At 39.3% G+C, this 14,167-nt stretch overlaps 1 protein-coding gene across 1 annotated transcript; it reads left to right on the plus strand.

Moving 5' to 3' along the window:
* The first annotated feature begins 677 nt into the window (after nucleotides 1-677).
* LOC149312331 (phospholipase A2 inhibitor and Ly6/PLAUR domain-containing protein-like) lies at nucleotides 678-12,761 on the plus strand. Its single transcript, XM_089526849.1, has 5 exons — nucleotides 678-726; nucleotides 6,983-7,099; nucleotides 8,201-8,356; nucleotides 10,844-10,984; nucleotides 12,547-12,761. The coding sequence occupies exons 1-5, from the start codon at nucleotides 678-680 to the stop codon at nucleotides 12,759-12,761; spliced, it is 678 nt and encodes a 225-aa protein (XP_089382975.1).
* Nucleotides 12,762-14,167: the final 1,406 nt, after the last annotated feature.

Raw genomic sequence — 14,167 nt, forward strand, 5'->3', positions numbered from 1 at the left:
TATTAGCATCAGTGTCTCTGTTGATGAATTTATGAGAAACAACTTCTGTGTTTTTATCCCCAGCACAATTTATAGCAGACTCTGGCACCTATAATTTAATACAGCCTGCCATATAAACAGAGTAGGCTTCTACATCAGTGAGGCAATCAATCTGTTCTGGTTGTTAGTCTAAACTTTAAATATCCACAGTAGTGAATCTATACTGGGGATAAATTCACTATTGGATAGATCCTTGAATGTTTAGACTTACCTCCAGAGCAGATTTGCCATGCTACTGATGCCGAAGCCACTCACTGTTCCTGGATTAGGTTGTGTATTTTCAAAATTCCTCTTCAGCTATGAAACTCACTGGATGACCTATGGGCTATCATCATTTTCACTCGTTCTCAGCTTATGCTACCTTGCAGGGCTGTTGTACGGATAAAATGGGAGGGTATATGCTCAGCCTCTGTAGAGGGTGTATGTTCAGCTTCTGAGTCTTTAAAGAAAAAATTAAGTAGAAAGGTGATAGTAAAGAAGCCATTATTGCACAACTTCTTCTCCAGTTGTGTGACCATGAGGAGGAATGATGCCTTGGAACACGCCTCCCTTATTTGCAATAATTGTTTGTATGACTATAATTGCCAGCGGAGGAGCTAGCTACATCAGATGCTTAGCCCAATTCTTACTCAGCCACAATGCAGGTTTCCCTTAGGATTGGCCTCCTCTTAGCCTTCCTAGCCAGAGGTGAGTATCTCATTCTATGATGGTGGCAATCTATATGGTATGGACAAAGTGATGACCTATATATGCTCCCCCTGTGCTTTGTGTGTAACTATATGTATGCACATACTTTAGAGGCATAGAATTAATTCCATAGTAGTTTTCATTCACGTGCTTTATCATAAAGATTTATCCTTCCTTCCAGAACATCATAATCCCCAGTATGTACTTTTCCTTTCTGGGTAATATTTCAGAATATTAGAGCTCCGTAGTTCCTAATCATGGAACTCTACCCTGAGAGGTTTGTCTTGTCTTCCTTCTTAATGGTGTTTCACAAGAAGGCAAAACCCATTCTGTTTAGAAAGGTGTTTTTGTTATCAGAGCTATAAATGTTTTTATGCAATGCCTTTCTTTTGTCTGCTGCATCTTTCTCTGTTTTCTAATCTACTCTATTTTTGGCTGCTGTTTAGAATTATATTGTATGTTGTGGTTGGTTTAAACTGTTGTTAACCTGTGTAAGAACCAGATGAACTTGAGTGTGTATGTGTGCATGAGAGAGAGAGAGAATGAATCTTCATCTCTGAAAATGAATGCTCTTCATTTCTGAAGTGTTCATCTTGCTCCCATTTATACCAGCTATACAAACCTGTGAGAAACACAGCTTGTATTGTTCCTGTTAGTAAATGAAACCAAACCCCACACCCCATTAAAAACATCTCTGGAAGAATGCCTTTGCAAATTGAAATTATTCTAAGGGCCTTTTAACCCAAAGTTTGTTGCTGGGAAGATGTGATCTCTCCTCCTCTGCCCACTCCCTCCATATTGGTATTTGGATTGCTGTGTTATCCAAATATACTGTGAAAGCATCGCCTACACACTTACACTGTAAAAATGTAGTCACGCAGGTATAATGGGACCTTTTAGATATATATTTTGTGATGAAACAAGTCATAAGAGGCAATAGTTTGTTATGCCTGTCTGCACTTCTAAGAACTCCCCCTCTTAAGATTTCATTTCATTTCATTTTTAGTGTTTTCTGCTTGGTAGTCTAGTTGTGTAACTCCAGGAAAAAAAGCCTTCATTCCATCATATATTACTTCAAAAGGGATCAACAGATGACAGGTTAACATATTTCTTCCTTCTTGCTCTGTCTTCAAACATGCAGCAGTGCTTCACACAATTTTTGTAAACTTCTTCAACTATATATTTTATTTGAAGTATACAGAGCCAGGATGGTGTAGTGGTTTGAGCATTGGACTATGACTCTGGAGATCAGGATTCAGTTCACAGCTCATCCATGAAACCCACTGGGTGACCCTGGATAAATCACAGGCTCTCAGCCTCAGAGGAAGGCCATGGCAAACTTCATCGGAAGAAATAATTACAAGAAAACCCATGATAGGTTTGCATTAGGGTCACCATAAGTCGGAAATGACTTGAACGCACACAACATACACACAACACATAACAATATTTTTAGCCATCAACGAATAAATAAATCTTCCACATCCAGAGGCAGTGAGGCACTAAAAATACCTGTGGGGGGAGTGGGCAAGAGTGGAGATTATTATCCCCAGTTTGTGCACTTCCCAAAGACACATGGCCAGTAGCCAGTATAGGAAGTCAGATATTGGATTAAATGGAATGCTATCCCAAAACAGTTTGTTGCACTAAAGTATTTGAGTTCTGGTTTTAAAAAAAAATCAAATGTCAAAACAGAGCATTTGGAAACAAAGAAGGAGACTAACAAGAGAGAGGGGGAGAGGAAAGATATTGAGAAGAGTCTTTTTCCTCTCTTCCCTGCTCCCTCTCCTACTCAGTGCTACATCCAGCAAGTTGCCAGGGAATGTTTGGAAGTGTAAGCAAGAACAGACTGTCAGAAACATATATCACAAATTTATGCAACAAAAGGCTAATCTAGATGAGCCCCAAAGCAAAGCAACAAATTGTGTCACCATCCCATACACCCAAAATCAAGTTGCATAATGCCCAGACCAATCCAGTTCTTTCAACATGCAATGCCCAAAGTGTTACAAGCATCTCACCCACCTCCCTAACAATCAAAATATACAAAAGTTCAAAATTCAACCCTGAATGTTTTGCTATCCTTTCAGATTAGTGATCAAAGGTAGCTATTCACTGGCAGGGCCAGCCCTATAGGTCCCACAGGACTTGCTTTTTTTAAAGAAGAGGTTATCCATTCCAGCTCTTCTGCACTGGAGCAAATGTCTGAAAAAAATAAAAGTCAAAAGGGTTATCATCATTACACTTATTGCTGTGTCTCCTAAGATATGGCAGGGCTGTAGCTATGGGGGTGGGGAACAAAATGAAGGCATTGCCACTCCAAATAAGAATTTCACCCCCTTGAATTAACTTTTCCTTCAGTCCCCAAATATATAGCTTTTGGCATTTAGAAGGGCAGTTTAGGCATCCAAAGAAAAGGGGCAGCCAAAGTTATCAAAGGAACACAGCAAAAGAGGAGTCCTAGGTATCTATGATTATCAACATCTCACTCTCTGCAATGCTAGAAAATTGAAGACTGAAGGAAAATTTCATGGGAGAGGACCAGAATCCTATTTGGGAAGGCAATGTCTTCATTTTGATCACCAGGATATGGCTGGATTGTCATGCCCATGATCTAAAAATAAAAGAAATTGCACAAAATATAGCATGCAGGTAAAGTATATACAGTATTTATTGCTCCTGTGGTATGGGCATGAGTTTTAAACTTAGGTCTACAGAATGTGCTTTCTACTAATTGATCTCATCTTGTTTCAGTGTAAGGCCTTGCTATCATAGGATCTTAATAATTAGGAAGATATTAATTGGTAAATAATTGGCAAATAATTGGTAAAAATAATTACTAAGATATAAATTAATCACTATTATTAGGCTATTGTTGTTGTTGTTGTTGTTGTTGTTGTTGTTGTTGTTATTTGAGTCTCCCCATCCAGAATTCCAAAATGCAAAATTTTCCAAGATCCAAAGTTGTCCACATGGGTCGCTCAGATAGTGACATATTTGCTTTCTGATGGTTTAATATACACAATCTTTGTTTCATGTACAGAATTATTAAAAATATTGTATATAAAATTACCTTCAGGCTATGTGTTTAAAGTGCATATGAAACATAAATGAATTTCATGTTTAGACTTGGGTCCCTTCTTCAAGTTATCTCATTATGCAAATACTCCAAAAGTAAAAAAAGGTTAAGATCTACTGATCTAGAGAATACGTAAACACAGGGGAAAATGAATAGTTTCCAATTGTCAAGGGGGTCAGGTAAGGCTGCATTTTGTCACCCTATCAGGTTAACTTGTACGCTAAACATATCAAATGTAAATCAGAACAGTAGGGGCTGTTCAACAGTGGAACAAACTCCCTCAGAGTGTAGTGAAGTCTTCTTCCTTAGAGGTTTTTAAACAGAGGCTGGATGGCCATCTGTCGGGGATACTTTGATTTAGATTTCCTTCATGGCTGGGGGTTGGACTGGATGGCCCTTGCGGTCCCTTCCAACTCTGTGATTCTGTGATTCTATGAAGCTCAGAGAAATAAGGGATGAGGGATATCTGGCCATCCAGCATGGCAAACTGGTGGCTTCCATGCCAATGAGGCAGTGAACCTATTTCAGATTTTATTCAAAGGAACTATCCAAGGTTCTGAAGCCCATCATCAAAACATTGTCACTAGTGTCCACTGGCCTGTGTGTGTGTGTGTGTGTGTATATATATATAATCCATATAATTCCCATTGTCCCTCACCATTGTCTAAACTAGTGCTGATGGGAGCGGAAATTCAAAAAGATCTGAGGGGATACTACTTCTATTGGTTCTCAAGTTATCTGGATTTATTATTGGATTACAGGTATTTGGCTGGACAACTATCTGCCTGACACAATGACTTGGGAGGATGGAAGATATTGTCAGCCTGAGAATTTGATGTCTTATAAGATTGCCTGCAAGAGTACACATCAAAGAGCCTGAGTTCTGGCTATCTGTCTGCCTAGCTATATGTGTTTCTAAGATTTACAGTTGTAACCATAAACTTGACACTTGTATGTAGACGATGCCTAACAACATATTAGCAGCCAGGGGGCAAAAAGGAGGGGATAGGATTTTATCATTCTACATAGCTTTTCATTGTTGTTGTTTTGTTTAAGAAAAGCAGAATAAATTGCAAATGCTTGAACATTTTTTTCTAATTTACATAATATTACTGGTCTCAGAATTCAATTTCTTTCCCGTAAAAGTTATTGGCTGTTTTTTAAGGTTTAGAGAAAAGCCTGTGAGCAATCTTGTGACGTCTTTTAAATTTAGAAAGAATGACTCATCCAAAGCCAGCCAGAATGTTTCTTTGCTGATGCTGAACAGGTGTATGAACCAGATCAACAGGTTATGTTTTTGGCCATGTTTGCTCTACACAAGTCAACTTAGCATAATATTCAATAGACAGGTGGCAGGAATCATCTCTAACCGCACTGATGAAAATCAAAAGTAGTGTCTCAAGATATTTTCCTTTCACTGGAATTTCCAAGATCCCTCATTGGAATCCTACTGCCAAAAAAATTACACCTGGAATGAATAATTCTGAGTCCAGGAGTTCATTTCAAATGCTAGAACAGAACAGAAACTGTAGTTGTTCCATTCAAAAAAACTACTGTTAGTTACTCTAAGCTTTCATTATGACAGTAGTGGGGTAGGGCATTTTGCTGTTGTTAAACAATGGAGAGTCAGAAACTCTTTCTGGTGCACTGCAAATGAACTGAAATCGATCAGTAGTTCCAACTTGACTCCTTTTCCATGTATTTATTTATCTATATATTTAGAATGTGTGCAACAACAAAGATTCTAAGAGTGGTCTTCATTTAGTTAGTTTGGCAGACCTCTGCCCTCAGGATTACAATTGGTTGCACAAGAAAAGGAGGATGGTGGGGTGGAAACTACTGTACAGTATATACTTGACTATAAGTCAACCTCATGTATAAGCCAAGGGTACGTTTGGAGGCAAAATTATTGATATTGATATGACCCATGGATACGCCGAGAGTAAAACCTAGGGGCATGTAACAAAGGAGCTAAAGAATGAAGCAAAGGAAAATGATGCCAAACAACTTACAAAATCCCAGCAGGCACAACTCTTTGCGCATACTCTAAAGGCTGGATGGATGAGAGAACAGAGGGGGTTCAGTGCTACCAGGATAGATTACACAGATTGTTTTTTATCAGAGGATGGTTCCTATTTTATATAAGAGTTAAAGTATAGTACTTACATTGACCCATGAATAAGTTGACTCAGGTTTTTTGGCTCAACTTTTTGACTAAAATGTCTAGACTTATACATGAGTATATACAGTAAACTCAGCAGTCCCTAACTGCTTTTTCTTCCTCATCAGAAGCCACAGCAGTACCAGCTGGAATGGTAGGAAGGGCTTTCGCCAGTTCCTGGGCCCAGACAGATGGAACTGGGCCTGACTGCTCTTCTCTTCCTCCGAAGCCACATCAGTGGCAACTGAAACATGGAGGGAGTTGTTGTCACTGGGGACCAGGCTGTACCTAGTTGTTCTAGTTTTTCCATTAGAGGCCACAGCAATGGCCATTGGAATGGATGGAGGGTTTCTTACCAGCCACTGTGCCCAGACATGATGTACCTATGCCTAGGTGCCTTCACTCACACAGAGGCCACCTTTAGCAAGACAAACACCAAGATTTGGCATGTTTGGATATCTGCTGAGAGCCCAGTGCCAAGATCCCTGCTCCTCCTCTTCACCATCACAACCTTCGTATTTGCCTGCCTCTCACTGGTCCAGGCAACAATGGTGATATGCATAAGAAGCTGTCACTTTCTACCTGCTCTCTTGTACCCCAAATGCAGGAGCAACAGCTGATAGCAAAATAGGTAAACAGGCAGATTGAACGAGAGACACGGGTACATTGATTGTTCCTTATTCAAATGCCCTTCAAAGGCTGGTGCTGACACTGTTGTTTAATCTGATATTCATCAGGATGTTAAGAATATAAATTTGGTCTGCTTTTCCTCCCATATCTTGTAAACACATAACTATATACACACCCATAATACTTCAGTTAACTATGGGTACAATTTTTAATCCTGTTAGGCAAGTTTCTAGTTTAGTAAAATAAATGTGAGGCTTTAGAAGGAACTTTGGTTCTCCAGTTGTTTAGAGTCAGCCTTTTCCACCTGAAAAGCACTTGAGGAGATGTGTAAAATCACTTATGACACTACCTTTGTCTCCTTCTTCCTTTTTGTTTTTCATCCTTAGGGACTGCTCTGCAATGTGAAGTTTGCACAGGTCTTGGCCACAACTGTACTGGTGAAGTGGAAACATGTCCTCCAAATCATGATTTTTGTGCCATCACTATGTTTGAAACTGAACGGGGTAAGCAACATGGGGAAATGTGTTTTTGTTTTTGTTTTTGTTTTTACAATCATTGTATAGTTTATAGAATTCAGAATATGGTACTCATGTTCTGTAGTTGCAGAATGGAGAAGGCCCACTGTAGGTTGTTAGTGGCATTTATTTATTTATTTGATTTACATTCTGTTTTTCTCCCAAAATGGGACCTTTGTGATATTCTTTTCCCAGGGTAATGGGTAGGCAGAAGACCAAAGCTTTTGTTTCCAGAATCCTGTACCTCTTTTTTGATAGCCAATTGCATTTGACAACTTAAATCTAGGATGATTTTTTAAAAACTTTCATGCTATTGCTATATTTAATGAGCTTTTAGACTACACATATTATTATTGTTATCATGTGCCCTCAAATAGTTTCTGACTTATTGTGGTATCATGTGTTCAGACAGGGTTTACAATTGACTTTCTCTGAGGCTGTGAGGGGATGCTTTGCCCAAGGCCACCCAATTGGCTTTCATGGTTGAGCAGGGATTTGAATCTTGATCTCCTGGTTTCCTAATTCAGTACTCAATCCACTACACCACACTGACTTTCAGTACAATGTTATTGTACTGTATTGTTTAGGCAGAACTATGGGCATTTTCCACCCCCTAACCTTTGGTATGGGGCAATTGCACAAATACCTAAAACATTAAAAAAAATGCAAACCAGAACAGAAACAGAAGTGGTAAAATGGTCATTGGGTTTCTACAACCTAACTGAAAAGCAGATGGCAGACAATTCACCCTGTTTTCACCAGAGAAATGGGATCCAGGGATCTGGAAATGCTGAGGGCCATACAATTATCCCACAAAGAAATTTTGCTCACTGTTGATGTACAGTGTATGCTGATTCATTTTGCAATCTACTTCAGAGAATCGTCTTGGCTTTGAAGCAAACAACAGCAGCAATGGTCTTGATACATAAAATTTGAAGCATTCTATCAGAATGAGAAGTGACTGGCATAAAGGGCCTCTAGTCTTTCCAGACCCAGATTAACACAAGCTTAAAGAAATTATTTGCTTTTAAACTTCTGTGTATCATCATTATATGCTAGAAAATTTCTCTCACTTTCCTTCCTTTGCAGAAGAAATAAAAGTTCATGGTCTTGTTAAAAACTGTGTTCCATCCACTGTCTGTGAAACTGGTTCTGCTGATATTAACTTGGGTAAAAAAGGAAGATCGAGGACAGGTGTTTTCTGCTGCAAAGGCGATGCTTGCAATACAGTTTCTTCTGCCAAATGTAGGTGTTTATCAGTTTTTGTACTTTTACTATCTGGTCTTTTTACACCACTGCACCACTATTTGAGGGAGTTGTATCCCCCCCCCCCTTTATTATAGTTTCCAAGATTCCCAGTTAGCATGATTATAAAAGCAATTTTTCCAAGCTCTGCCCTGCATTGCACATGCATACAAACACACACTCCGACATACTTCCTCAAGCTTTTGTTAAAGAGGAATGGCCGGAATAGGCCCAAGACATTTTGAATCTTTAAGCAGCAGTATTGCATGATTTGAGATCCACGCACTTGTTGCTTCTCATAGGGTGCTTGGACTCTTTGGTAGCACCAGGCTTCAGCAAAACATCATTCAATTTAAATAACTTTTAAGCAAGCACCTCCTTATAGCAAATGCCATATAGATCCCAGGGATGACTTGACTATGCAAACAATTTAAATAACTTTTAAGAATTATTTAACCATATATATATGGTTCTCTTAAAAGTTATATATATGGTTCTCATAAAAGTTATTTAAATTGTTTGCATAGTCAAGTCATCCCTGGGATCTATATTGTGTATGGCATTTGCTATAAGGAGGTGGCTGCTTGTCCAAAGTCATCAACAATAGTGATGACTTGCTTAATGGGGTGGAAGTGGTGGGGCCCTTAATTGGGAGTGACCATATTCTCCCAGAGTTTGTTATACAGTGCAAAGGGGAAGCCAAGCGTAGCCAGATATGCATTCTAGACTTTAAGGAAGCTGATTTCAGTGAACTTAGGGAAATACTGGGTGTGAACCCATGGTCAGGAGTACTAAAAGAGAAGGGGGTTCATGATGGATGAGAGTTTGTTAAAAGTGAGATACTGTGGGCATAATTTTGAAGGTTCCAATGAGAAGGAAAAATGAGAGGTGTCTAAAGAACCCAAGACAGATGTTTAAAGAATGTTCAATTGAGCTCAAATTGCAAAGGGACATGTACAAGAAATGGAAAATAGGGGAAATCACCAAAGAGGAATTCAAACAAATAGCCAGCATGTGTAGAGAGAAAGTCAGAAAAGCTATAGCACTGAATGACTTCAGGCTTGCTAGAGAGGTTAAAAACAATAAAATGGGCTTTCTTAGTTATGTCCATAGCAAAAAACAGAACTAGGAACTGCATGGAGAAGATGGCAAAATAGTAACATGGGACAGAGAAAAGACAGAACTACTCAACACCTTCTTCGCCTCAGTCTTATCCCAAAAAGACAACAGTGCTCTGCCTGGGGAATATGAATCAGATGATGCAGTAGGGGAAATGCAGCACAGAATAGGTAAAGGGGTACTACAGAAATGCCTTGCTACTCTAAATGAATTCAAGTCTCCAGGGACAGATGAATTATATCCAAGGGTAGTTTTTAAAAAAAGTGGCAGAAGTGAGAATTTCTGGAGAACAGAAATCCCAAGAGACTGGAAGAAGGCAAATGTTGTCCCCATCTTCAAAAAGGCAGGGGGAGGGCCTAAACAATTAGCAACCAGTCATCCTGACATCAATACCAGGAAAGATTCTAGAGCAGATCATGAAGCAAATAGCCTGCAAGCACTTAGAAAGGAATGCCATGATCACTAAAAATTAACATGGATTTCTCAAGAACAAGTCATGCTAGACAAATCTTATCTCTTTTTTGGATGGAGTTACCAGCTTTCTAGATGAACAGAATGCTTTGGGTGTAGCATATCTTGATTTCAGTAAGACCTTTGACAACCACTCCACTTCACACCCTGTGCATTCAGAAGTGATGCAGTCCAAGGGCTGTACACATGCTGTTCTCAGAAACTAAAGACGATCCTGGCATGACAGTTATAGTGGAGACAGAAAGCCTGTTAAGACTAACATTTGAGTGTAGATGACTTAGATGGTAGATATAATGAATAACTCAGCTCTCAAAATGGGTATAGCATCTCAGGGTTAAAGTTTCTCTTGGGGAGTAGGAAGTGAATCTGATCCTTACACCAAAGTTTAACTCAGAGTTGCCATTGTACAATGCCTATATATACATATATATTTGTTAGAGTATTACAACGTATCAGTTTTGCATTGGACAAATCTTTAATATCTGTACACATACATTTTCATTTAAATTATATCGTTGACGGAATAAAACTAATGGTCAACATAGTTTATGCTGTTATTGTTGTCAAAAGACTTGCACTCCAAGGCTGGAAAGAAAACCACCAACAATTCAATGGTCCATTCAGTTCAATGATCAGAAGATCTCACTGCTTTAGTTACTTATTAGTCCAGTATTTTATAGATGCCAGCTCTGAGAAAATATGGTCAGCTTAATATTAATCTATTTGCCTAGTCCCCATTTGGAAACTATTTATTTACCTGCTTCTCTGATTTTTTATCTTCTTTTCCTTTCTTTTCAATCATACTTTTAAAAATCCAATAAAGTATATACTTTTAAAATGTTTGTAACACACAGTATCATACTCAGAAGCTGACTTTCTCTTTTTGTGTTTGTTTAGTGCCACTTTTAGATCTCAGATTCAATGGTCTGCGGTGCCCAGCATGCTATGCTTCGTCTTCTGAGTCATGCAATGATGATGTAGTTGACTGTGTTGGATCAGAGTCTCACTGTATTGATTTGGTTGGATATGTATACACAGGTAATGTATTTATGATGCACACAGTCCTGCATATGGTTTGCTTTCTTATTGGCTTCAGTAATTGTCCCCATATCAGATTTGTAGTTCAGATTTGTTTTTTAAAGTTATGAATATTATGCAAAGGGAGAAATAAAGAAACACCTGCTGGATCTTGTGAAACTCATCCTAGTAGCCTTGCTACAGCAATCTGAGGCAGCATGGTTATTTTTTTATGATACTGATCTAACACTTAATACTGTCTCATATATCATATCATGTAACAAAATATCTGAAAGCAGTTCTCATGCAACTCCAGTTTGCTGAAGTACAATGAATGGCAATGAATGGCAGGGAAAATTATTACGGTGGGAGGTAGCAAGATAGACAGGGCATGAATGCACTACTGTGGCCCTCCAGATGTTGTCTGATGGCTAACCAAAATAATAATGAGGGATTATGGGACTTGTAATCCAGAAACATCTGGCAGACCACAGTTGCCCGCACTATATAAAAGATAGATAATAGATAGATTGATAGATGTAAATGGATAGACAGAAAATCTGCCCCGTGTGTTAATCTAAACTTTAATGGAGTTATCCAAGGTGTAAAACTTATTTTGGGCATAGGGTTGAAAAAGGGAACCATCAGAGTATAATTTGACTTGCACTCTTTCCCAAACTGCTCTTAGAGATCTGTAGGAATAAAGAAGTGGTTAAATTCTTCTCACCCTGATGTGTTTTAACCATTAACTTCAATACAATAAATGGCTGGCAACTTTCCACATGAACTTATGTCCACAGCAATGTTACAGTTTTTATTATTATTATCATTATTATTCTGGTTAGCCTTCAGACAATATCTGGAGGGCCACAGTAGTGCATTACAATTTGGTTACTTTTATGAATATGCTCCTAACTTTAGATACCATATGGGTTCGTCAAGACAACAAAATTGTTAACTTCAGTCTTGATTCTTCTGTTTCATTGATCCTGCTCTCCACTGCCTGTTTTCTTTCAAATCTCTGATTTATTATGCTGGTTTCATGTTAATATTGTATTGTATTTAATAGTTGTAGAGGACTAAATAATCCAGAGGCACCACATCCTGTCTGATCTTAGAAATTAAGCAAGCTCAGCTCTGGTTAGTTCTTGGATGGGAGACTGTCAACAAATAGCAGGTGTTGCAGGCTGTATTTCAAAGGAAGGAACTGACAAAACCACCTCTGAATATACCTTGCCTAAGAAAACCCGATGGGATTCATGGGATTGCCATAGGTCAACAAGTGACTTGAAGGCACGTACACTCAGAGTTTACTGTTAGCCACCTTGAAGCTTTTCTTGTTGAAAGAAAGAATATAAATCCATCAAAATTAAAAGGAAAAAACCACAGAAAATGTGTTGCTTCTGAACAGGGAAGGGCACCGGCCAAGAGAGAACAAGGGAAGCTTTATCTAGCCTTTATACAAATACCAGTATAATCTTTTGTTCAAATCTTTAGCCAGTTGAGATGAAGATAGATGGCTAGTGATTGCCCCCTCGTGGCTAACCAGCATCTTGTTCATTTTTCTGTTCTAATATCATCAGGTGAAACATCAGAGAAAGTGGCCATGAAGGGCTGTGCAACTCAGGTGGTCTGTGATGCTACTGTAGGAGGTGCAGCCACTTTTACTGGGGTCAGCTCAGCTATCACAAAGCTTGAATGCAGAGCAGCCAGCAGCATTGCCAGCCTACCTTCTAGACCTTCTGGACTCTTCCTTTCAGCCATTGTTGGGCTCTTGGTGATTCAGCTCTCATCCTAATTCAATTGGCCCTCCATAGCCATGGATTTTTTTATCCACAGATTCAACCATCCACAGCTTGAAAATATTAAAAAAAAATCCAGAAAGCAAACCTTGATTTTGCCATTTTATATAAGGGACACCATTTTACTATGCCATTTATTTAATGGGACTCAAACATCCACGGATTTCAGTATCCATGGGGGATCCTGGAACCAAACCACAGCAGATACCATGGGCCCACTATATTTGTATTGATTAACAAATGGATGGAGGTCCTAAACTAAGGACTGTGCTAAAATTTAGCTCTCAGTTATGATAGTTGGGCATATGGGATAACTGAGCTCAGGGATGGTGCACAATAATTATGGTTGTATAAAAACCTTAGCCACAAACTGAACTTTTTAAAAAAAAGTTAGCAAAGGGTTTGATTCATCCATGTCTGGTTATCTTACAGCAATATCATAATATCAGAAAACAGTCATAGCTACTGGGGAACATTTTGATATGCATGGTGATTTAAAAAGAATAGTGCAAAAGTAAAGCTGTTCTTATTCAATTCTCCACTATTCTTTTTGAATCATCCTGTACTGGTATAGTGATGCACCTAATGGCCCCGGTGCAGAAAAGTAAAATTCGCCTATTGCTTCTCTAATGGGGTGACATATGGCTTTAATTATGTTATCTGGCCTTTGTGTCTCTTTCTTGATGCCCACCTATTTGCTTAGAAAGAGCAGTCTCAGAGGCCAAGGCCATCGTAAGGCCCTACTTTCTGACATGAAAGACTATACAGTACAACCCCCCATATCCACAGGTGATAGGTTCCCAGACTTACTGGGGAAACATGAAGCTGTGGATAATTGTGAAACCTACTGAAATGAATGACTGCTGGTGAAAATTAACCACAGACTCATGCTGGAGGGCCTAGGGAGTCTTTAAGCAAACACTTCTAGGCATTTCTAGGTCTTCCAGTACCAATCAACCTCTACTGGAAGCACACTGTAGATTCACACTGGAGGACCTAGAAAATGCCTAGAGAGAACATATATTTTTCAGATGTGGGTAAGTGAAACCATGGGTATTGGTTCCATGGATACAGGGGTCGTACTGTATTACATAATCCAAATGCTGAGATTCTGTTTATTCAGTGTTAGGCCTCAGCAGCAGCATCACTAGGGGGGTGCAGGGAATACAGCCTACACCGGGTGACATCCCAGTAGAGGGGTGAGACCTAGTTGGGCCTCCTCCTACACCCCTTGCTGCCATCACAAACACACTGATGGAGAGGGCCAGGCACGCCAGCCCCTAAAACCCCACCCCACAGGAGCCCTGCCCCTCATACCAGGTGATACCCAGATATGCTACTGGTCCTCACTGGTGCCCAGAGGCTTCCATAACATGGGGGAGTGAATCCAGACTAACTTTTA

This window comes from Sceloporus occidentalis, unplaced genomic scaffold (assembly GCF_023333645.1).
Source record: "Sceloporus occidentalis isolate IW3139 unplaced genomic scaffold, rSceOcc1.0.p SCAF_5, whole genome shotgun sequence".
NCBI lineage: Eukaryota > Metazoa > Chordata > Lepidosauria > Squamata > Phrynosomatidae > Sceloporus > Sceloporus occidentalis.

What these genes read in the sequence shown, in the direction of transcription:
- LOC149312331 (XM_089526849.1), top strand. Translation starts at nt 678, where the DNA reads ATGCAGGTTTCCCTTAGGATTGGCCTCCTCTTAGCCTTCCTAGCCAGA. An exon ending in CTTAGCCTTCCTAGCCAGAG is followed by an intron (nt 727 to 6,982) that starts GTGAGTATCTCA and finishes TTTCATCCTTAG; the next exon opens with GGACTGCTCTGCAATGTGAA. An exon ending in TATGTTTGAAACTGAACGGG is followed by an intron (nt 7,100 to 8,200) that starts GTAAGCAACATG and finishes CTTCCTTTGCAG; the next exon opens with AAGAAATAAAAGTTCATGGT.